The sequence below is a fragment of the Drosophila busckii genome, chromosome 3L, assembly GCF_011750605.1.
Source record: "Drosophila busckii strain San Diego stock center, stock number 13000-0081.31 chromosome 3L, ASM1175060v1, whole genome shotgun sequence".
Taxonomy (NCBI): domain Eukaryota; kingdom Metazoa; phylum Arthropoda; class Insecta; order Diptera; family Drosophilidae; genus Drosophila; species Drosophila busckii.
Genome location: NC_046606.1, coordinates 19,635,946 through 19,660,540, shown reverse-complemented (window position 1 = coordinate 19,660,540; position 24,595 = coordinate 19,635,946). Strand labels below are relative to the sequence as shown.

The 24,595-nt window shown below is 38.9% G+C and overlaps 2 protein-coding genes across 8 annotated transcripts in view; one reads left to right on the top strand and one right to left on the bottom strand.

Annotated features, from left to right (window-relative positions):
* Positions 1 to 1,555: 1,555 nt before the first annotated feature.
* LOC108600198 (regulating synaptic membrane exocytosis protein 2) overlaps positions 1,556 to 24,595 on the bottom strand; it is a 55,287-nt gene continuing 32,247 nt past the window's right edge. The window contains exons 6-16 of one of the 3 annotated variants that reach the window (XM_017987609.2): positions 24,192 to 24,433; positions 23,866 to 24,126; positions 23,568 to 23,809; positions 17,113 to 17,237; positions 16,653 to 16,872; positions 16,368 to 16,432; positions 10,268 to 10,449; positions 9,410 to 10,149; positions 3,748 to 4,493; positions 3,460 to 3,621; positions 1,556 to 3,055 (exon numbers count right to left, since the gene is read on the bottom strand). In XM_017987609.2, coding sequence (XP_017843098.2) covers positions 2,864 to 3,055; positions 3,460 to 3,621; positions 3,748 to 4,493; positions 9,410 to 10,149; positions 10,268 to 10,449; positions 16,368 to 16,432; positions 16,653 to 16,872; positions 17,113 to 17,237; positions 23,568 to 23,809; positions 23,866 to 24,126; positions 24,192 to 24,433 — 3,177 coding nt within the window. In that variant the 3' untranslated portion in view covers positions 1,556 to 2,863. Of the gene's footprint in view, positions 3,056 to 3,459; positions 3,622 to 3,747; positions 4,494 to 8,883; positions 8,985 to 9,409; positions 10,150 to 10,267; positions 10,450 to 16,367; positions 16,433 to 16,652; positions 16,873 to 17,112; positions 17,238 to 23,567; positions 23,810 to 23,865; positions 24,127 to 24,191; positions 24,443 to 24,595 lie in introns of those variants that run through there. The other 2 variants (XM_017987608.2, XM_017987610.2) reach the window with 2 other exon arrangements.
* On the top strand, positions 4,894 to 6,967 carry LOC108600199 (synaptic vesicle glycoprotein 2A). Of its 5 annotated transcripts, none has more exons than XM_017987612.2 (7): positions 4,894 to 5,001; positions 5,049 to 5,373; positions 5,421 to 5,542; positions 5,601 to 5,991; positions 6,047 to 6,436; positions 6,498 to 6,625; positions 6,688 to 6,967. In XM_017987612.2, exons 1-7 carry the CDS (start codon positions 4,962 to 4,964, stop codon positions 6,720 to 6,722), a joined length of 1,431 nt encoding a protein of 476 aa, XP_017843101.2. In that variant the 5' UTR covers positions 4,894 to 4,961; the 3' UTR covers positions 6,723 to 6,967. The 5 variants fall into 5 exon arrangements, with proteins under 5 accessions (XP_017843101.2, XP_017843100.2, XP_017843102.1 ...); XM_017987611.2 differs by having other exon boundaries at positions 5,595 to 5,991; XM_017987613.2 differs by having other exon boundaries at positions 4,898 to 5,001; positions 5,067 to 5,373; positions 5,595 to 5,991.

Sequence of the window (24,595 nt, the reverse complement as noted above, 5' to 3'; positions counted from 1 at the left end):
TGAACAAAAATATTTTAAAGCTAAATACAATGCCTAAGCCAAAATTACAAGCTGAGTTATCTGCAAAAGTACTTTATTTACAAAATAATATAGACGAAATACTGCCGACAATAAAAATGACAAAAATGTCAGCCAATCGTGACTCAGTTCAGACTACTAATTTAGCCTATAAGCTGGAAAAAAGGTTTGCTGAGGAAACAGAAAAAGTGCGTGACTTGGAATTAAAGAATACTGAATTAAAACATTTCTTAAACAACGGCTTTGATGATCTTGAACGCAAAATTAAAATTCAAAATATTAATGAGGAACACAACACTAATAAGTTAAAGAAAAGAATGGATGAATTAGAAGATGCAATAAAAGTCTATAGAAAAGAGGTTGTAGGCGATGAGAAAGATATTTCGCGTCTTATTGATCTAGAGAGCCGAGTTAGGAGTTTTACCACCTCAATGATGAATAACGCAGACGCTGCTCAGAAATGCAAAGGCACGTGTCCTTCAATTTCGGCTTTAAGAAATAAATTAAAATACTTGGCTGTTAAGCTAAGAGATAAAGGTTATTGACTTTGGCGCAAGCATTTTGAATTGTACTTATACCAGATATATCCTAATGGAAAAGAAAACATCGGTGTCTAATTAAATATGGTATGTTTATTGAAACTCAATTGATATACATATTTCTGTGGATGTTTTTGTTTTTAGCATTCGCTACGTTTAAATATAATATTTTGTATCTGTAGTATGTGTAATATAATTATATTGTTCACACTTTATATGAGATATATAAGTATAATTATGCATATATTCAAATACATAAGTATTATCAATATTTAACAAATTCTTTAAAGTTTGTGTTTATGTTAATATAGCTAAATTTGTGTAAGCCTTCCTACGTACATTCTCTGCACTTTTGAAGCGCAGTTTCTCAAGCTCATCCTGCTGCTCAACGCTACACGTTGATATGGTGTTACGTTTACAGTGTTCCGAGTACTTGTTGCAATATCAAAACGAGCTTTCCACAAGTATTTAATTACAAATAAGCTTAAGTACAATAGTTAGTTACAGTAAAGGTCGAATGTAGAGTTGACCGAATAGACCGTAGCTTTCAGTTAGTTACAGCAAGATTTTCGATAGACTTTAGTAGATGTATATAATACCCTAGCAGAAAATAGCCGAAAATAGAGTTTAACACTGTTAACAGATATAATAGATAAAGATTTCACTTTTGTTCTCATAGCACAACCATTTTTTAGTGTTTCGTAACGTTTCGTTTCGATTCGTTTAATGAAGTTTCGTTTTCATTTGCAACAACTTTTCGGATGAAGTCAACAACAGTCAAAAAAGTGTAGAGCATTTAAGATGCTTAGCAGTAAGTTGAACTAAGTTTTTACCCTGAACAATTACACATAAGCAACTGCAGTAAGCAGCTTACAACGACAAATGGAGAATAATTAAAACGTTTGCCAAATATAACACAAGGCAACAACTATCAAATATTTATCTAGTTTATATATTGTTTATATATATATATATATATATTTTTTTTTTGTAGTCATTAAATTTAGTAGAGTGTGTGCATCACTTGAAATTGCTGCGAAAGTCCTTTTGTTTTCTAGATGGGGAAAAGAGTTGCTGCAGTCGTAGTTTTAGTTATAGTTAGAGCTTAGTAGGAGTGCTTAGTACGAGATAGCTAGTGAAAAGTCACATGCACCTCTTGCTTATATGTATAAATTAGTTAAATAGATTTCGAGATTTCGTTTACAGTGTTTCTTAAAACTCCAAGTCGATTGGTGGCTGTGCTCACAAAATGTAGATTTTCAATTTTAAGAGATTGTCTTTTTAAAAGTCAAATATGAAGAGGGGAAAGTAGGCGTAAGAGAAGAGACAGGTCTATTACTATATGCAAGCGATCTCTTGGTTATTGTTTGGCCTCTAAGCGGCTAACATACCGAAAAAAGGACTACAGTAAATTCGTCTTAATCACACTTTAGTCGCAACCACATACCATACACATACACACGCACACATACACAAGTGCTACACACACATACAAGAAGATTGTCATATGGAATTTTACTACAGTTTTCTTTTTGTTTTTTCATTTTTCTGTACACTAAGAATGTTTAGCTTTAGATTTATTTGATGTGTAATATGTTTTGCAGTTTGCAGTTTGAAACCTTTGCGGTTTAGCTGTCTGCTTTAGTTAGTTGTGGCAAAGTAAAAGCTTGTAGGCTTAGTGTTGATTCAATCTGCCTAACATTTAGCTGACACTTATATCGTTACAAAAAGGATTTAATAAGTTTTATTTACTGAAGCGTTTGCCTACTGCCAAATTCGTTTCCCTAAATATCCAACTTTATTGTATTCCTTTGTGAAATAATCTCACCATATGCGTTAACAAACACAAACACAACAACAAGCAAAAAATATATATATTTTATACTAGGCTATAATGTAAATATAAGTGTTTATGAATATGAGTATATGTTGTTTTTGCTCTGGTACAATCATTTCTCAATTATTGTGCTGTCCATAGTTATTGTTAGATCAATCTAAATGTCTAACTATTCCTTTACTCAATACTAACTTACAAAGCTCTGTCACCATATATATGTATGTATGTTATAGTTTGCTAACAAACTGTCCCAGCTAAACGAATGCTAAGCTCATGAACTACAACTATTGTAGGACAAATAATTTCATTTATAGTAATTGTCTATATGTATTGGGGGACTATAATTTGATTTTACTTAAATACTAACAAATTGAGCTTTTACTTTAAGCAGTAGCATATCATTTAATATTGGTGTTATGCATTTCAATTTTATTGTTTGTGTTGTCTTTTGCACTGATCGCGTGTTCGGTCAAGGAGAATTATCAGAATCGGAGCCGCCATAGCTGTGCATAGGGAACAACGGATACCAGCCATTGATATGTTGTCCAATGTTCACCTTGTCAAGGTTAACCTCGGTGCCACCCAGGCCCTGATTGTGCTCAAAGCCCACACAGCGCTGCCAGACCATGATGACAATGTTGCGGCCAAATACATCAGCACTCTATATAATATAAGTATAAATGTTACTATAGTTATATTTGCAAGTGTGTATGTAAGTGTGTGTGCGTGTGATTGAAATGCATTTTTATTTGCATACAAATTAGTTAAATTTTTAAGCGTGATTATGTATAAATACATCGGCGTATTCACATACATAATTTAAATAATTTTAGGCTCAAACTCGGATCAAAAGCCAATCACCCCGCCGTAAATTGAACAGGGTCCCTGAGGACCGTTAATTGCATTACAGTGCAGGGCAGTCAACAACAGCAGCAGCAATGAGACCAACAAAATGTGGCCGTGTGTAACATCAACCAGTGTAACCAGAAAAAGCTTGTGCTTGCTGCTCTGAGCTCTATGGCGCCATAAGTATTAATAATCATTATTGCGCCCCGTGCAGTTTACCTGGTACTTAATGGTCTGCTTGTAAAATGGCTCTGCGGCATGGCGCACGACGCGCGTCTTCTTTTTGTGTCGCAGTCGATCGCCATCCTTGATATAGCACTTCACATATGTGTCCGGCGGTATCTCGCAGTCGGCGTTCACAATGTTACGGGCACAGATTAGCTACAAGTTGAGAACATTAATTTCAGTCTCAAGCAGTTAATAAACCAAAGAACCATCAAGTTAGAAATGCAATTAAGTGGTAAGTAAAGAATATATGACGAGGCTTAGCTTAACTTAAGGACTTACTTCAACTTCGACGTTTCCTTTGATCTTAACGAATCCCATTTTCAACTCCCCATAACGTGCCGTGCTAAGGCGATAGCCCTTGGGATGAATCTGCGAGGGTCCCAGCTTCAAGCCGTAGCTGGACTCGCTGCCTGTAATTGCCGAGACATTGACATAGCTGCCACTGAGGGTCTTTACAATGCTTTGCTTGCGCTGTGGACTCTCGTTGCTGTCCGTACTGAGCCGTTGATAGACGCTACCCTTGCGTGTGGGCGTGGGAGAGTCACTGCAGTTTGCGGCAGGCACGTAAACGCTTCCTTTACGTTGCATCGATGGTGACTGCGCTTGCGTGTCGCCCAAATAAAACATACTGCTCTTACGTTGTTGGGGCTGCTGCTGCACAGCATCTTGACCTCGCAAATTGATCATGCTGCCTTTGCGCAAATGCTGTGGGCTATTGTCGCCTAGGCTGGCGCCAAGCAGTTGACTTGGTCTCTCCTGAGCAACGTTCGTCGCCGAGGTAGCCTGCTTGAGACGGGACAGTGCCTGCTGTGCACTTTGGGGCGGAAGTTGTGAGCCGGAGCCTTTCCAGCGTGGTCTGAAACGTTTGTCTTCATCGTCGGACGGCGGACTAGTTTCGGTGTTGCCAATGCCAATGGGCAGCTGATGATGCTGCAGCTGTAGTTGGTGCGTTTGCTGCTGCGTAAGATCCAGAATGGAGCTCTTGCGGCTGTTGGGACCGCTGGGCAGACCAACTCGACTGGTACCTAAGTGGAAGTTCATATTGTCAAGTATTAATACGTATCAAATGAAATATTTTCAAATCAACTGAATGTAACCAAACTCAAAGTACTAAAGTTCCAACTGGGCGAAGTATGAAGTGTGAGCTAATACTAGGGGAAAGAAATGGACTGGAAGCTACAGAAGCAAGAGGCATGCAAGAAATGTTACAACACAGTGCGTATACGTTATATAATATTAATTAACTATAATACATATATAGTTCATAAGGTGCTATTAACAACAATTTATGTCAGTCGAAAATTACTTAAGTATTAAAAATATATAAAATACACACGCAAAAGAAAAAATTGTATTTCAATAGCGTGTAATTTTTAATTAATGATGCTATAATAAGTTTTAGTGTATTTGTAATTTGAGTAAACTGTCACAAAATTCCTAATTATGTATTTGGCAAATATTTTTTGTAAATAAGCTTTTTGTATATTTATATAATGTCAGCCACTGAAGTGGACGATGTGCTGAAATTGATTGGTAAGTAATGCGCTGTAAATTATTTGATTGCATTTTAAGCTTCGTAGGGTGTGGGTCCATGCAAGTGCTTATGGTTTTTTCCTGTGGCATGACCTGTTTGTATCTGATTAACGAAATCATGGGCATTAATTTTGTCTGTGGTTCCATTGCGGAAGACTTTCAAATGAACAACGTGCAACTTTCGCTGCTGGCAAGCTCTGCGTTCCTTGGCTTAATTCTGGCCACGCATTACTCGGGATATAAGTCAGATCAAATAGGTCGGCGTATAGTGATGCTCTACTCGCTGGGTCTAGGACTTGCGGCCTCTCTGATATCTATGCTTATGCCTAGTTTTCCCGTTTTCTTGCTCTTTCGTTTCCTCACTGGCTTAATGTAGGTACAATAATTTGCTTAATGCTGATTTGATGTTAGAATTTCAGGCTTTCTGGCGGCTCTTGCGTTTTCCTTACTTATATAACGGAGTGCACACAGATAACGTTTCGTCCGCACATTGTGACATTCATGAGCTACTTCTTCGCTTTGGGCTGGATCTATGTACCGGGTGAGTGTGGGCGATTGTGTTACTCTCTCTTTAAAGTCGCACTATTTTGTAGGCGTAGCTTACTTGTTTCAGCCCTTGAATCGCATTGTGTTCAGCTGGGGCACTTTCGACATATGCCGCTGGCGCATTAGCTTGCTGGTGAACGCTATTCCTGGTTTTGTGGCGTTTGGAACTATGTTTATACTGCCGGAGACGCCAAAGTTTCTTTTGTCCAAACGTAAGGATGAGCGCGCCTTTGCAGTGCTGAATCGTCTGTGCATCATCAATCACCGCAAAGACTTGAAAAGCTTCGGCGTTACCAGCGTTTGGCAGGACAATGTGCAGGAGGACCAATCTCCACCCAGGTGCTGCTTGATACAAATGTGGCTGGATACAAAGCCACTGTTTAAGCCACCCTATGTGCGCCCATTTCTGCATGTGACAGCTGTCGTCTGTTGCTTATTCTTTGTGTAAGTGTGGGGCTGTGCATCATAATGTACTAATTATTTATATGTATTTCTGCAGTGGTAACGGCCTGGTCACCTGGTTCTCAAAGCTGCGCTCTGACCTGACTAATGAGAAGGAAACTATGTGCGGAGATTTTAGTTGCGAGCCGCGTAACAACACTAGCGGGGCTGATGACAAGAGCAAATCTAATGTTTACATGGATGGCATTATACTGGGCGTAACAGCACTGAGCACTTTTATTTTCACGAGCATACTGTTGGTGTGGGTGAAACGTTCACTTATTCTGTTCATAAACTCAACAATCGCGTTCCTTTGTGGGTTTAGTCTGAACTTCTGGACGAATCAGCACGCTATACTGATTGCGCTTGTGGTATTTCTTTCGCCGATGGCATGCAGCATTTCGTTGGCGGGATCTGCTCTGTGCGACGTCATGCCCACGCATATGAGGTAACTGCCCACATATCGGCAACGGGTCGTATGCGTTATAGCTTTAATTTACCCATTTCAGAGCCAATGCTGTTAGCTTGGCCCTGACGTTTGGTCGCCTTGCGGTAATTATAGCAAGCGGTATACTTGGCTTCTTCTTCTGTATGCAGTGTTACGTAGTCTTCAATATCTTTGTGCTTTTTGCCGCAGGCAAGTTGTTCGCGGTTGCGTATGCTTAATAAGCTGATGTTATGCTCGTGTTTATTTTTCAGCGTGCGCGGTTCTATCTTGGTTTCTAACAACATAGTGAATGAGCCACGCTATTCTCAAATTTCCATCAAGTGAAACTGTTTAAATAAATATGCGACCTCCATATGTATATGTGTGTGAGATGGAGTGGAAAAACTCTTGTCGAGGAACATCAGCTGGCGTAATCAGTCAATCAAGCAATCAATAGTTGAGCGCAAGTAAAAAAGGATTATGTCGAAAGTTCAAATACTTTTTCAGAGCTCCGCCAGCATAAAAATAAAATAAATGTCAAATCAACTTGGCGACAGTTTCGTGTATGAATTTGTCGCACGAAGCCACAGGCAAATCAAACTCTGTTTGAGCGCAAAGCGAAAGCTAAGCGGCTTAACAGCAACCCCAAAAAATGACATGTTCAGGTCTCTTTGCCATGTAGCATCGATTTGTGGGGCAAATTCAAAGCTTAGAAGGAAGAAGCGGTAACACACTTCGATTGCTTTTCTCCCTTTTCTTATTTAACAGCGTTTTTGTGGGCTTGGCGGTGTTTGTTTTGCTTGCGTTTCTCTCACATGGGCTTTTATTATTATGTTTCTGTCATATTTTTGCATTTTACTTAGCTTATAAAAGTTAATTTCAAGGCTGAGCTATCTGGTTGCTGCTGCTGGCATCTTGTTGTTGAAAGAGTTGTCTGCCAACAGGTAATAAGGCGTAGCAGCTCACGCACATATTTATGTGAGTGTGTGTATTTTAAAATGAAATTTATTGTGGGCTCTAGCTGACGCTGTGCCTTTGTGCAAATAGCATCAATAAGCTCAAATAAGCTCAACCAAATTATGGCATCAAAAGTTTTCATGTGTCTCGACAACTTTACTGCCTGGCTACAGACACAGTCTTTTTATTTTTACACATATGTCGTTCTTATACATACGCTTACGTTTTTCTAAAAAAAATGGAAAGGATGTCATAAAGTTGTCCGAATGTATGTAACACTCATTGAGATCCTATATATGTATTCTTTATCAGCAAGATAATCTGATTCGATCGAGCTTTGCTCGTCCGTTTGTATTAGCAACGAGAAATCAGTCGAGAACCCCAAGAGTTAGAGGCATAAAAATTGCTATGTAGACAATCCTGTTTCCGAAATAGATCGAGTCTGTTCTTCAAACTTAAATTTCTCCACCTCCGCAGCAAATCAAAAAAAAAAATTCACTCAACTAATATATAACGGATGCTGAGCATTTCAGCCCAAAATTTCCTCTGGTAAAGTGTATCAATTCGTTGGATTTGTCCAACTTCAATGATTACTTGATATTTTGGTGTATTTGTCGTTTTTGTTTTTTACTGTGTGCGTGTGCTTGGCTTAGTGTAATGCCAAAGTGTGCGTAGATGAGGTCTTAAGCTTAGGCAGCGTGCGTAAGTAATTGTGTGAGAAAATGTGTGCTAATTAAGTAGCATGCAGCTAGTTAGAGTTGTGTGGCACAACCACTCTATAGATTCTACGCAACATAAGAACGATCTGGGATTTCGGCAGGCCGAACACGTAATTCTCCTGCAATCTCTGTCATGTTTATATTTATTTAATCTATATTTGGAAACTTTTAAAAAAACCAGACCACTTGATTTTTTATATTTTTGCGAATGATTGAAAATCAAAGTTTACTTTGAATAATATTTATAGTTTAATTGGTTATCCGCTGGACAGGTTAGTTCTCTACTAGATGTGCATAAGAAATACTGACAGTTGGATTGCAGCAAGTGTTTAGAAAAAAAGCTAAGCAAGCAACAACTGAAATGCAAATGCAAATGCAAAAGGCAAATGAAGAAACGCAAACGAAAGTTTTTTTTTTTTTTTTTTTTCATCTTGCATTCTTACCGGTGGTGAGTGGTTGAGTTTTGTGTTTTTTTTGTTGTGTGTTAAATACTTTAGCTTTATGTATCTCGTTGTGGTTGTTGCTTATTATTTTTCTTTTATAATTGTTGTGGCAATTACATCAACATTCTTGCAGCTAAGCTCAATTTGCAGTGTGGTTTTGTGTGTCTTGTATAATTTACAGAGCATTCTTTATGAAGTTTATATTGTAGTTTGAGTTTTTATGGCTTTGTGGATGTTGATGTAGTTAAATCTGAAGCCCGTGCAAGGTGTAAGTTTATGTTTAGCAAATATTATTGAATACGATTTAATTTAGGTGTCTGGTGATGCTGTGAGCTTTAAACTTAATTGCATTGATTATAATTATTTATTTTAAACTTTGCGATTCATTAGTGTTTGTCCAGTTAGTGTAGGGTGTGTCAAAGCTTTGATAATGCGACACCGATATTGTGGCTAATAATAGTGAGAAAGATGGCAGATTAGAAACATTTGAGAGAAAGACAGAGCGTGTGTTTGTGTGTGTGTGTGAGTGATTGAGAAAGAGAAATAGAAAGTCTTGTAAATAGATACAAATGCAGTAGAGGCAAGTATATTGAGAGTAAAGTCAATATAGGTATTTGGTGTTCAGTAAGAGGTTCCAGACACATAGCAAGGCAGGTTTACATTTCGAGACAAAGAAAGACAGAGCGTGATAGATAGAGCGTTTTGGTGGAGAGAACTGAACTATTAACTGTGGGGCTAGACATAGCCACTATTTTGTTGTTTCATTCTTGGTCCCAGGTTAAAAAGAAATCATAGCTGGTAGCTATGGGGTGCCGATAGGTAGGTCCTGGGCTGTCCCGGGCTAGGTTTGATTATTGTTTGAAGCGGATACTTACGTCTTGAGCCCATGCGCTTGTGTTGCTCGGTGCCGAGGCTCATGGTGCGTCCAAGTTCGCCGCGCACAGCTTTCAAGGATTTCAGGATCTCATCCGGATCGCGTCGTGCCACAGAGGAGCGACGTCGCCCCACCAAATACGATGTGGGCGGCGTGGCCATTGCATCCTCTTCCTGAAGCCGTTGCTTTTCGGCATCTTGGAAACTAGAACGACGCGACCCCGGCAATGAGCGCGAGAAGTCCTTGCCCAGCTGATACACCTCCACCTCCATGGTTTCCGACTGCGAGGAGCCACGCCGTGAGCCTGCAATCCACGCATGGTCTGGATGTAGCAGCGAAGCCCCATCGCCAATAGAGTCCACATCATCGGAACTGGAACGATGCATATTATAATCGCGTCTCAGCAGGCGTGAAACATCGCCACAAGGAGCACCAGCGCCAGCTGCAATGGACCCACGCGGCGATACGCTCGGTGACTTGCTGATGCTAATGCCGCGCAGCCCCTTGGGATCTTCGAGGCGACACCAGATTGCCTGGTCGTCAAGGAACGCCTGCTGCAGCTCAATATTGCACTCGCCCAGGAATATCGACTCGGTATGCGGCACCAGGTCCCACAGCTGTATGTCTATATAGCGATCCATCAGGCTGTCGGCCTTGACATGCGCAAAGGTCAATGTTGCGTTCCAAATGGGATTCTGCGTTGGTCGGCTGACCTCCGTTTGTTGCACGCTGCCGTCACCACTAAGCGGTTGCCATAAAGATGCATGAGAGATTGTCAAAGAGATAGCAAAGAGAGAAAGAGACAGAGACAGAGACAGAGAGAGAGAGAGAGAGAGAGAGAGAGAATAAGAGAGCTTACCACTTGGGAAGTATGCGCACTTTAGCATATGCTTCAGGCAGATTGCCGTGCCCATAGGCCTCATCACGCAGGGCTAGGTCATCAGCGGCCATCAGGGAGACAACGAGCTCGCTGCGCTCCGCATGGTACCACACTTGAATTTGTACGCGGCCGCTAACCAATTTCTCTCGTGCGATTTGCTCCTACAGTGAAAGAAAGGGTTAGTACACCTTGATCGAAGTGCGAGCGAAGAATGCGCCTCTCAACAGTCTCGGGAGAGACTTTATTAACACGTTTGCTTCTATTTACACTTGGCTTTGTGGCGTATTGTATGTCCTTGTAGTCTTTATTTTGTTTTGTGTTGTATACCAAACTGAATAACAAATTAAAGCAATTGAAACACAAATAAAACTAATTAAACGTATGCAAATGAAGCGAGAGGGCAGTGGGGGCGCAAGCATAAAGAGCATAAGCAAAATATAAAAGCATGCGAGTCAACAGTGCGCAAAAATAGCATAGCATACCCTCAAGGGGCGCTCACTACACACACATGCACAACCGCAAATGCAATCTGCTGCGGGCGCTGTCTAGTATTGCGACTTTGCCCACAGCTGCTGCCCACCCGCAAAACAGGAAGAACCATTGTTGTTGTTGTTGTTGTGGATGGTGAGCGCTGTTAGTGTTGTGTTTATTATACGTGTATGTCGAAAAATAGCGCTGCCACATAACATAACATATTCATGGCGTGTACATTAACAACTATGGCAACAAACGTAACGTAGCTGTCGAACGGCGCTAACTTACAGCTGCTGCAATGGCAACGGAAGCCGCCATATTGCAATAACGTGTAGCAAACGGAAATGGACTACACACACACACACAGTCACAGGCACACAACAATTCTTTATAACTGTTGCTCGCTAAGCATATGTATGTATGTGTACCTCTGTGCTTATGTTGCGGGGCGTAATGGGCAGGCAACTCTTTATGGCACTGCCAAAAGTTTATTATATTAGCAAGCGCATTTCTCATCTTGGTAAGCTGGGCGTGGCAGGCACGTTGGCGTGGTGGCGCACACGAAATCGAATTTGTGTTGAGACTTTATAAGCCGCGCACTTATCTAAAGGTACGCAGACCTCTAGCACATACAGGCCATGCTTATGGCTGGCGCACAAGCCGGATTATTGAAGTTTATCAAAATGCTTGGCGGGCTGGCGGCGATAAGTGTCTAAGCACTTGAAAACTTTCTGTCTGTTTGTATGTGTGTGTGTGTTTGTTTTGGAAGGCTTTATTTGCGAGGCCACGCGCTGGTTGTCGATAATAATGACGATGTTGCTGCCAGAAATTGCTGTTAAAAGTTTTCTAATTTTCAACGTTTCAAACATTTTATGCCTGCCAGCTGTCAATTAAAGGCGACAGCACCTGTTGCTGACAGGCCTAAAAAACAAACGCCTGGCCCAAAGTCAACTGACAGCCAGCTCCCCCACCAGCTCATTCTTTACTCCTCTGTTTGCCAGCCACCTTAGCCAACACCTAGTCGAGTATATGACAGGTGGCAAATGGTTGTATCCACTCAAACTGTGTCTTCAAAGTTCTAGACGAAGCCACAGCCTAGGCGTTGGCGTTGCGGTTGTGCCTTGTCAACTATTTGCGGGTGCGGGTTGGTGTGGTGTGTGTGTGACATTCAGAATTGCGACTATGCGTATGAATAATATATGCAAACATAACGGTTTCAATCGAAGCATACACACATCTACATAAAAAGTTTAACTGTAAACATGGCGTATACTTAACATGCTTAAAGTGAAAACATTCAAATAACAAATGACATACATTTAAATTGTACTATAGATATAAACACGTTAGCCTATACATATATGCATTGGTGTATGTGTCTCTGTGTATTACAATTTGTGCTTTAAAATTCAATTAGTAAGGCCTTAAAGTCGGCTACACTCATGTGTGTGTGTGCTTGTGTGTTTGTGTTATTACTCGTATGCATATTTCAATGAATTGTTTACATTGTATAAATCAATCAATCATTCAATAAAGTCAGACGAGTAACAGCACTGCTCATATGTCAATCCATCAGTAAACAAATTGTTTGCAATTTTCTTCCTTTTTGCTTCATCTGCTGTGCTCGGTTCTGTTCTGTTTTATAATTTAACATTTCGCTTTCTGCATTTGTTTTGATTCTTATTTACTTTTTCATGTATTTATGTAATTAATGTATTTGGAGAGTTGCAATAATTACGCGAGTTTTGACTACAATTTATGCGTATTAGTATCATTGGTGTCGCTACACTTAGCTGCAATTTAATAATGCTCATTGCCATAACTCGTGCCAGCTGGGGTTACAATTCTTGTACAAGTGAAATGAAAATTGAGCCCATGTTCATTTAATAATTAGCATAGAATATATATGTTTATATATATGTAAGTTATAATAAGTATTTATATAAATATTTATAGTTTGACGGTTTAAATTAGTTGCAAGTTGTATAAGGAAATACTAGTCGGTTTGAATTTAAGGACCACTAATTGCTATTTAAAAAATTCGTAGGCTTTGCGTACAGTTTATGCAAATAAGGCAAAATGCAAATAAGTTTGGAATTATTTTAAGAATATCAAAGAAAATTGATTAAATCAAATCAAGTTAAATCAACAAATCAAATTTGAACTGTATTTGTGTTGTGTTCATTGTTATTCTTTGTGCTTTGTTCACTGCGACTCCAGCGACCTTTTTGAAAGTTATAAGTACGTAACTAACAAGTATTGCCTTGGGTATTGAACTTTCTAGTCAAAATAGTAGGTATATACAAAGTAGGTACAAAAGAAAGTTTGAATTGTTTATAAGCTATGTACTTAGTATGTATGTATATACAAATAAAATTGAAATGCATTCGCAACTGTGCTAACTGCAAATGTGGGTAGTTAGTCGCTAAGTAAATATTATACAGGGCCTTGCTTTGCCGCGCACAGCTAAGTAAAGTGATTAAATCATTTGTAATAATATATAGCAAGAAAAGGGGGAGAAGGACAGAGAGAAAGAGCGAAAGAGAGAGGGGGAGAGAGAGTCACAAATTGGGTAGTAAAGGCATCATTAAAGAGTGAGGAATTATGCTTAAACACAAACCTAACGAAAGGAAACAAAACAAGGCAATAAAAAACAAAAAAATAAATGTTGAAGGAAAAGTTAAGGTAAGATAAACATTTGCTAAGCGAAATGCAAACAAAAGCTCATAAATTGACAGAGAAATTGGAAATTGTATACAAGGACATAGAGCACCGTAACAGAAAACAGGGCGTATACGTACCGAAAATATAAAAACTTAAATGTAAGCAGCTAAAAAACAAAACTAAAAAGTAGTATGAAGCATTTGTACATAACATTTTGTTTTGGCATTACAGTACAAGTAAGTATATGTATATGTATGTATGTACATACGTAGGTTATGTAACTTATAGACCTGGCTATATTACAATAGATATTGGTTTCATTATCATTTACGTATACTTGATTTTAGCTAGCGGGCGTTCAGGCGGGCTTGGGTTAGCTAAGTTATGTACAGGCTGGATGCTTAATTAAATATGTATGTATGGAAGTATATACAGTTAAAATAATATTTTATTCAGTAAATTTAAAAAGATAATATTATATTATGATGATATTATATGATATAATTTCAGTCCCATCCCGAGTTGCTTCCTGTGCTGTAGTTATTTCAAATGAATATACCGATGCTTGAAATGGATCTCAAGTAGTAGTTGATTTTGGTTGTTTTTTAGTTAAATAGATAGACTTTATTGTTTGATGTTTCTTTTGCTGTATTTTGTTTTTGTTTGGTATACGCATTAGTTTCAAGTTTCGAGATACAGCTTATTCAAAATAACTGGGTATAAATATATGTGTATATATATGTATATATATATATATATATATAGTTAACGCATGTATAGAATTGTAAAGATGTATATATATTTGTATAGATAAGCGACTGACTTTTTTGTTTTTAAATATAACAAAGCTGGAGTGGATTTGCCTTTTTGCTTACATTTCACCATTGCATTATTCTTCATTAAGCTTAAACAATTTACATAAAAATGTGAATGCAACAACTTGCGTTAAAGATAGAGCTACAGTTACAGTCGTTCAGTTTACACATAATCTCTTAGCTTGTTTAGTTAGTTAGTTAGTTATTGGATTGTAAGGTTCGTACTTTGTAGCTCTATGAGCTCTTGGCTCCATAAGTACATACATACATCAATACAATGTTAGGTACAAGTACACTTATAATTACATAAATACATAGCCAAAGTTGCATGTGTGCTGATTATACAAGTGTGTGAATTGGCTGTACACAGCGTAGTACAAACATTCGGAGGTAAGTAAGTATAAATAAATTCAGAGATACATTTAAGTTTTATCACCCATCTGACAGGAGTTACATAGCTAAGTAGCAGCTTTAAGTGTCTACAATGTGAACTTAATTTATTCGCATTTACTCAATTATTGACACAAAATATGCGCAGGTGTGTGCAAAGTACTTAGGTGGGTTTGGCGACATTTCAATTAGGTTTCCGTTTGGCTTTCTTTTTTTTTGTTTCGTTTCAAAAAATGTTGCACAGTGTGTGTTATGTTTAACATATACAAACACATCACTAACAATGACATACACAAATACAAACCGCGTAAAGGAGTAGAGCAATTAATATCTAAGCACTCTCTTCTAATTAGTATATCTATGGGGGATTATTATTATTTTTTCATTTGGCTTAAAAACACTTAAACATTTTAACAACAAGCTACTTTTTATTTATTTTTTTTGTATCATTTTTTCATTAATTTGCGCACTTTCTGCTCACTACTTATATAAATCTTACATATTTTGTTATTAACATTTAAAACGCACACACATATAAATGTATATTTATATACATATCTATATGAAGTTAAACTCTGTTCACTACAATTCGCACTAGTAACATTTATAAAGATCTTTGTTGCTATTTCTAATATGGAAGTTTTAGCAGTTGATTTATATAATTTATTGTATCGATTGTATTACGAATCTACGCCAGCTGCTTATAAAGACAATACTTTCATCTTAAACTCTCATTTTGTCAAAATTCGTTTTGAAGTGAACTTCAGCTTTCGCGCCAAACGCAGTGATCAGTTAAGGATACCCTTGGACTATCGATTTAATTATTAAATGTTCAGCTTATAACTCTATTGTTGGTGCTTTGCTCTTACTGTGTGTGTTTTCTTTATAGCCTTCGGGCAATTCGATTGCCCAAGAAGGCAAGACACAACAAATACAAACATAAGAAAGAGAGAAATGTAAATCAAATGTTTTATGTTTTATCCCTTTTGAGCATCCACAGAATGTTTAGCTTATAGTTATCACTGCTACTTATTAATGCGTTTACGAGTACGTTTATGCATAGTATTCATATATCATATATATGCAATTATTTTATTTTTTTTTTTTAGTATACGCTTAGTTGACTAACTGTTAATGCTACCAACATCAAGTAAATAAATATTATTTTGTGATTATATGACAAAATAGCAAAAACACATTTATCCATTTGCTTTGGTTATTCTATAGTATATCAAATTATTATTATGAAAAAGTATAAATTTTAACACATAGAAAACAAATAATTTAATTACAATATATAAATATATATAGAGATATAGCATGTACTTTATTCTTTTTTTTTCTCAATTAAGCTACCACACATAAACTGTTGTTTGTTAAATAATGAAATCAACAATATTGAAAAATAAAAGTGAATTGGAATTAGTGAACTGTTGTTAAAGTATTTCAAATCGGTAAGAAAAAGTTGAAGTTGAATCTTGTGTGAGAACGAAAATAGCTGCAAAGCTGCATTTCAAAGCTACTCATTGCTGCGTGTTGCTCGATGTGTATTATATATGTAAGTAGTATGTATTAGCATGTACATAGGTATGTAGGTAAGTGGTAAGTATATAAACATATATGGTATATATATATATATAAATATAATTAGTTGGCCAGCAGCATACGTTTGACTGCTAGGTTACTCGGATTCAGTTTATAATGAATATAATCAAATAACGAATTGGTTTTTATACCGGAGTTTTTGGTAATTTCCGTCTAGTTGGCGATGCTGGTGATTTGTCTGTGTTGGTTTCGGGTTCTGTTTTAATTATTGTAACATTTTTTTTGTTTGTTAGGGAAAAGAAATAACAAGAAACGAGAGAACAACAAATTAAAATTTCAAAATTGCTTACTGTCAATTTACATCGAGACAATCAACAATTAGGCAATTAGGTGTCTACACAAAACTGTTTGCAACAGTGATTTGGGGAAAGCAGGGTACAATGGGACAACAGAACACATCTAGCAGAAACACTTACCCGCTATTAGGCCCAGCCCAATGGGACCATCACCCGAACGCCGAGGTCCACTCTGTCCACCGCTATTCCCTGGTGGCAGATTCTCGTCGAACAAATCACACATGCGAAAATCTGTAGCGTGCTCCACCAGTAGCTCCACAATGTCGCCCGTGCGATCCATAATCGAGCAAACCTCTTCGAAGCTACGATCGATTAGCGACATGCCGTTCCACTCGAGTATCTGCAATTGAGCAAGGTGCACTTTAATTCTCCCACTCAATCAGTTACTTGTCATTTGTCATGCTCTTGAAGCCGGATAAATTATTATTTCCTTCGGGTTGATGCAAATGTTTGTTAATTTATAAGAAAGTTTGTTAATTTATATCTGCTGGCATGTTGACAGCAAACAAAACACTTTCTACGAATTTATTCTAAATATTTGCCTATTTACACTATAATCCTGACCATCGCACTCACTCACCTTGTCGCCTTGTTGGAGGCCATTTTTCTCAGCCGGCCCGCCGGGCACTGTCCAGACAATGTAAGCAAAGAGTCGTCCATCAGCTCCAGTTTTGCCCCCGACGACCCGCATTCCAAAGCCTCGTGCTGCAAATAGACAGCGTCAAATTTAATAAGAAAATATGTTGAGTGATTATGGCAGACAAAAAAAAAAAAAAACAAACAAACAAGCTTAAGCAAGAAAAAAAATCAATATTAAATCTAAGATTCAGCTCAGACGCACGTTTCAGCACTTTTTAGATCAATGTGGGCGCTGCTTTCATTTGCAGTTTGCAATGTTTGAGTCAACACTGCGAATACGCATTGTGATTAGCATTCAGGCAAAGTTGTCAACACAATCAAGAGCAACAACTAGTTTTCAACAGCTTCATCTAGCTTTAAATAAATGAATTCGTGCATAACACGTTTTACCAAAGGATATTAAAAATTCATCGGACACCAAATTCAAGCTTGTCATGCTTTGTGATTAGTCAGGCTGTTGTTGAGTTTTATATTTTTGTTAAGGCATATTTGTCCATGTCGACCTGAGTGTCTAACCCTTGTCTAGAAAGTAACTAGACATTTGTTGGTAATTTAATTAGAGCCACTTGAAAGTTAAGCTTGTCACTTACATTTTTTGTCAGCCGGACCTAAGTTGTCAACATGTGCATAGCCAGGATGTAATTTAGCCAGGATGTAATTTAGGGGCAGGTGCACCTTGCAGTTTGACAGTATTAAATATACTCAAATGTTCAGTGTTAGAGCCATTCAACTTTGCAATTTTAACAAAAGTACGCCACATAGGTTAATTTGCCAGAACTTGATCGCAAGCTGTTACATTGAATTATTTATTATTATAAGCTCATTGTCGTTTTGTGAAAGAGCTAACGAAGCTATAAAACAAAATAAAAAGTTCTTAAATTGAGTAGGCATAAATAATTGGTACGCTCGTCGATCTCAAAAGGTATCCGACTTTATTTGGCTACTTTACTCGTGATTCCTTCTGGAATTGTCAATCCTCCATACTAACACAATTCAAATTAAACTTTTACATTCAAAATTATTACTAGTTCAATGTAGAATGCAATTTTTAAATTATAAATAATTTATAAAAAAAAACTAGTTCAATTTATATCTTTATCTATTCATTGATATAGATTGTAAGCAATAAGTAAGTACGGCTACGCCCATGGCCATGGCTGTCAACGTGCAGATTTATAAAATTAAACTTTTTAAATAATTAAATTGCTCAGTCGCTCAGCCTTCTGCAACTGTCAAGTACTTATCATTGGGACCAAAAAACTAATTTCAACAATTTGTGCTTGGAAACTCGCGAAACCGGATTTCCGGCCAACCCACTTGACCCTCGAAATCGCAATCGCAGCAGACAATGCCAAAAGAAAATTAACCAGCGACATATTTGCAACGTGGCCATCTGCTGCATCCGTAAGGTGAGGATACTTTTAACAAAAGTTTCAGCCTCAATACTAACTTTTTAGATTGTTATTGCTAGAAAAAATTTAATGCCGAATATTTGTGAGTCGTATTATTATTTATTTATGGCTTACTTTCTTTTAAGGCAAGCGACAATTGTTAAAAAACAATTTCTCGTATTTTGTTCTTTTCAACAGTTTACAATACAAACATTACAACATAATACCTGAAAGCTTCTTGTATTATATATGCTGGCCTTAGCATTTTTCCCTTTGCGTGGACATTTGGACAATAAAATGTTGCTATTGTGCTCATTGAAACCCAATTAGGATAACGCGGCATTTTTACTATACTGTCGAGTGCTTTTATCAAAAGTTAATATATCGTTCAGTTTTGTTTTAGTCTTGCTTGCGCTTTCAGCAGGTCTTAAGATGGCAATAAAAGGAAAATAAATAAAACACAAATCCCTCGCACAAAGCGAACGTCGCATAACAAAATGTGCAGATTATGGCATGAAAGGCTAAAGCATGACGCAACAGTTTGAACAGACTGTTTATGAATTGGCATTTTCAGGATGCAGGACCTGTAGGGTATCGTCCGTCCATCAAATTTAGGTATGCCAGCTGGCCCGTACTTAACATGCTCGAAATGTGGCACGCTGAGTGAATTCTCGATGCGTCTTCGCCTTCAGTTGCGTCGGCTATAAAAACCGCCACTGGCCCACATTAAAATCATGAGCCGGACCCTGGCAGATACTCGTAAACGCTAAGGTGAGGTCGGGTTATCGCTACAGTGTTTCTTTTTCTTTCTCTTTGTGTTGTTGCTGGGTTCGGTTTTCTTTTATTTCTTTGGCATTGGCTATTCTTGTAGCCCTTGTCTCATTGCTTTGTGCGTCTGTGCCTGCTCTTTTCTAGTGTATGTGACATTCATCTACGTTGCTGTTTTATGATACAATTTGTTGTTGTTAGCTTTTTTATACATTTTTATGTGGGTATCATTAGGTTTTTAATAAGCCAAGCGACCAGGCATCGTCAGTGTGGCCAGTTGGGTGGCTGGGTGGCATGAGCTTCAAAGTTTGTCAGCTTTTTATGTCCTTGGCGGCCATGTCACTAATTTGAGGCGCCACCAAAAGTGAGCAATGTCCCTAGAGTGCTAAATTTACAGCCCAGGTGGGCAACAGTTGGCAAGTTTTAAACTTGTTTCATAGCAATCACCCACTCTGCATACCAAGCACCGGTACTCGCTGCAACTAATATCGTTAACTCTGCAAACTTTCAGCTGTCACACAAGGCGAAGGACTTAATCGATGCACAGATATACGCACCCACCTCGCAGTAGTAGAGTGTGCCTTGTTTGCTTTGAGTGGGTGCAGCGGGTGTAGTATATATAAGCGTTTTAGTGCTTGCCATCAGTAGCTATAAAAATTGATTCTTAATTAAACTAGCACAGCTTTGAAGCAACCAAGTCATAAGCTGGCTTAAAATATCTACCCTGAGACAAACTAATAAACAAGTCTGGTTAACAAGCCTGCATAGACGCACAAATACACAAATACGTACAATTTACAGTAGCAGACAAAAATATTGCGGACACTAATAATTAAAGCTATTTAAAATTGTAAGATATTTTTAAGTGAAAGGCTGAAACGCGAAAAACTTAATAATTTGCTTTCAGTGGATTGTTTAAGAATTTCAAAGACCATCAAATGCAAAACAATTTGTATGATAAAGACATTTATACTTTAGGTTTCATATGTTTTGCCATTTTGAAGTGTTCGGATTTGTTTCTCCACCACTGTATGTATGCAAGAGGCAATAGCTACTTTTGAACACCTGCTACATAAAGCTATTGCTCGTTTATGTCACCAGCTGAGAGCATGAGCAGAGATGAAACGTAAAGTGGAGCAGCTGGGGGCCGATAAGTGCAGAAAGCGTGGCTCTGGCATTCATACATATAAGCAAGTAATGTGCTTAAGTGCACTAAAACTATGAAAGGCAGCCAAGTTGAAAGGTTGCTATGGCAGCAGAAATGGGAGGCAGAGGTTGCTACCTGTTGCCCAGACTCAATTCAACGAGCCAATCACACGCAAAGCTGCCGCTGCGCATATATGTATGGGTGGGTGTGTATGTATGTATGTGTGTGTATGAGTGAAGGGGGGAGCTTACGTGATTTGCAGTAATAAATGCGTAACTCACGAGCATGCATAAAATTTCATTAGGCATGTTAAGACGCCATTTGAGCCGACTTTTGGCCAAGCATCTTGGCGGATATTGTGTTGTTGTTGTTGCTGTTACGGCTTTTTGGCCATAAAACGTTTAATCTGTTGCATAATTGAAAGCGCATTTGACCATTCAATCGTATTGTTATACAATGCTGCGTACAATATGATGGCGAGATTAATTAAACGCTTCCATTAGCTGAAAAGCAGCTGCTAATTGCGCCATAGCACAAAAGCCATAACAACAAATGACTGTGCTGTCAGCTTTTAAAATTATATACCGGACACATGCACAGACAACCGTAGAGTCAACTCAATATTTCAAGGCAAATTGCAGCACAGATGCCACCAGCTTACTCCGCAGCCTTCGTCATGCGTGCGCTTGTGGTTAAGCCACAGAGCAAGGCAGTCTACCAAGGATATCAGCTAAGCAGGCTGCCAAGGATACCAGCGGCACAAGCCAAGAAAATGGTTTAGCACATTAAAATTCCACTTGCTTCGTTGCATATCAAATATAACAGGTAAGCAGGCAGACGGGTAGCAAGCCAACCAACCCACCAACCGACTTACCAACCAGCCATGTCACTGGGGAGGAGCAGAGAGCCTGGCTAAGGCAAGCAACACAGTCAAGCAGTTGGTAAAGCGTGCTTAACTCTTGATATGAACAGACACACAAAAACAGACACAGACACCACTATATACACACACACCTGGCTGGATATACATACATATACATACATATGTACATATATACTTTTTTCATTGCAGCTGCGTACTTGTTGGATATTGACATTTTTTACGATATGCAAATTGAAAATTTTCATCAGGTGCACGTAGGGCACGCAGGTCGGGTAGCCAAGCAGCTAGCGGCTAGCTATTTTGATTGAAATTATGCGCGCTTGTTTCTTTGAGCCAACCTGCAACTGACACTTAAAGCCAATTAAGCGGAGCATACTTTTCGCTTTCGCGCTTCCTACTGAAGTGGAAGTTAATATTAAATTTTAATTAAATCAAACGAATGTTATATTTTAAGTATTTGAATGTATGTGGATTCTACTTTTGAGTTGACGATTGTTAGGTCAAGAGTAATTAAGTGACTCAGAGCTGTGTTGGCTAGTAACACAATGTGTTAGCAGTCGTCAATGGATAGCTGACCAGAAGAGTCGCTAAGCAGTCGTTGAAGAGTCGGTGAGAGTAGCGATACATCCGCAAACGTATCGTTTACAATCTCTTCATACTTAGCTTACATGCATTATTAGATGATCTTTTCATTAATATACTAATCAAATTTCAGTTCTTTCTAAAACTAAATTTGTATCATATTTGATTTCATAACGAACGAGATTATCCACTTTTTATTTTATTAGCATTTTTTAACTGATTAGTATAATTTGACCTTTACCAAAGGCAGGTATTTGCATTCAGCAACACAACATGCAAGAAATGACATATAGTAGTAACTCTAAATTAAAACTAGTTGCTAATCTAAGCTATGGATAAAAATTCAAATTAATGTTCATAAATCTGTGCAGATTAGCCAAATTAATCGAATTAGGTAATGCTTTGTAAAATGCATATAATGCAAAAACTGAATAGTCTAGCCAAATATAGTTGTTTTATTGAAACTCGTAATCTGGCTTAAAAGGTATTGCCAATTTTTGCTGAAGCTCAGCTGAGCAGGAGTGTATATCATAGAATAGAAGCTAAACATTATCATCAAACAATATTTGGTAAAATATCCATTAACAGATTAGCTAATAAACTAATCAATTGGCTGACTACTCACTTTTATTTTCATTCTGTGCTTTCCGTCTATGCTACCTCTGCAGCAGTTAACTACTCTACGCAAGCCAAACTTTTCAAATTTAGGGGCACTTGCAGGTTCTTTAAAAAATTGCTCTCTATACTGCATGTGTGTTGTAACTGGAGGCTCAGTTGTGCAGGTGTAAATGGAAACTCAAGTTGACCAATTTTCATTTGTTTTGTTGGCTGTGTGTGTGTGTGTGTGTGAGTGTACGCTGCATTCGTGCATTTACTGGTAGAAAAAGCATCGTGTTTCGATTGGGAAACGCTCTAAGTGCGCATCTGAGCTGCCTGGATTTTAATTTTCTGTTGTTTTTTTTTCGCTTTTAGTTTATCATTGAATTCTAATACCCGGTCACGTTTTTGTTCCTATTGATTTTAGTACTAGTTACCGTTTGCTGATAATTAAAAATTCATTTGTACAGGCAGTTAAGTCGCTAGCTTCAAAGCACGAAAAAATGCATGTAATTAAAATGCAAACGAGCGCTCGCATACCCACACTAACATATATAAGCACTAGGTAAATGGCCCACGTGGCTGCGAGTATATACCACGAGTATGTACAAATGTATTACGGATGCTTGGGCTCGGTGTATGGGAGTTGGCAGCTCGCCTTTATGTCGATAAAATCCTCTCAGTTGCCTAATCTGCTACCAGTTTGCTTCCGCTTTGGGTTTCATTGGGGCCCGGGCCCGTGGGAGTCCGAACACATTATCCTTTACGGTCGTAACGTAACTCTGGGTGCACTGTGCACTCCGCTCGGGGAATTACGAGGGGCGCTTACAATTGAGAGGAAATGTTGGCAGTCCTTTCACTCTGTCGAATTAGCATAGCCAAGCGTTGTAATGAGACTTATTTACTTGGCCATTTCCGGTGCGGCAACAGCACTGAGTTTTCATCTAATGGAACAGTTAGCCCTTCTCTCGCTTTCACACACACACACACACACACGCATATATATTGGAAAATGTAGGGAAACTTACTGCGATGTGCCTTGTCCGTGGGATCTCTGCGTAGTATAATGCGTCGCTTTGATGCACAAATCGGACCGGAATCAACGTCGTGTATAACAATACGTATGGCTTCTCCATCCATGGACGTTTGTCGCCGTGGCGCTTCCAGGTCCTCCAAGTTAGGGCCCGTAAACGAAGCCATGGGCGGCGGTATCGCAGCTTGCAGTCCGGTAGGCAAAGCCCCACGATTCTGCAACGCTGCTATATCCGGCCTGCGAATCATAATATATATTTCCATTGTTGCGCAAAAACTATTGTTGGCACTTACAGTTGCGAGCCGCGTCGCCGCATGCGTCGATCGTCGTCCACAGTAAGAACGGGACTACCCTTATCCGGCGAGCCAGGCGATTCATCATTCTGCAAATCCTCCGAGGCATGTGGCACACGAAACGATGGGCGTCGCGAGCCCGGCAACTGTATGGGCGGCATTATGCCACCACTTTCGCCAGGAGAACGTTGCAGTTGCGTGTTCGCAGCGGCAGCAGCGCCTTGCATCAGGCCCGGGGCAAATACATCATAGGCAGATTTTCTGTGGAAACAACAATTTCATTGTAAATGTTGTGTTGTTTGCATGCTTGCAGCTGTGCCAATTACCTGCGCGGCATTGAGGGAATACCCAAACCTGAGCCGTCAGCTGCCATGCCCAGTGCTGGCCCTCCGCCTCCCATGCTACCTCCGACGCCACCAGCCTTCATGTCATCGTCGTAGCTGTGCTGACGCGAAACACGCGAGCCACGTCGCGACTGCATCCGTGAAAGGGGCGCCCCAAATGTGGGCTCCAACTCTCCACCGCGTGGTGGGCTGTTGGATCGACTGGGCGCCATGCTGCGGCCTCCCTTTAGTTGCTGAAAGTGTGAGAATGTTAAAGCAAGTCGAGGCAGTCAGCGTGAGCTTGCTAACCTAAGGAGCAACCCTTAAGTGGTCACTAAAGTTTGCTCTTTACAAATTGAGTATTAACATTTCTATTTTCATTTAATAATAAACATACTACTTCTTTC

Excerpts from the sequence above, each read along its gene's own strand:
- LOC108600199 (XM_017987611.2), top strand. The coding sequence starts at position 4,962 with ATGTCAGCCACTGAAGTGGACGATGTGCTGAAATTGATTG. Across the intron at positions 5,374-5,420 it reads CGTTTCCTCACTGGCTTAAT|GCTTTCTGGCGGCTCTTGCG; the intron begins GTAGGTACAATA and ends TTAGAATTTCAG. Across the intron at positions 6,437-6,497 it reads GTCATGCCCACGCATATGAG|AGCCAATGCTGTTAGCTTGG; the intron begins GTAACTGCCCAC and ends TACCCATTTCAG.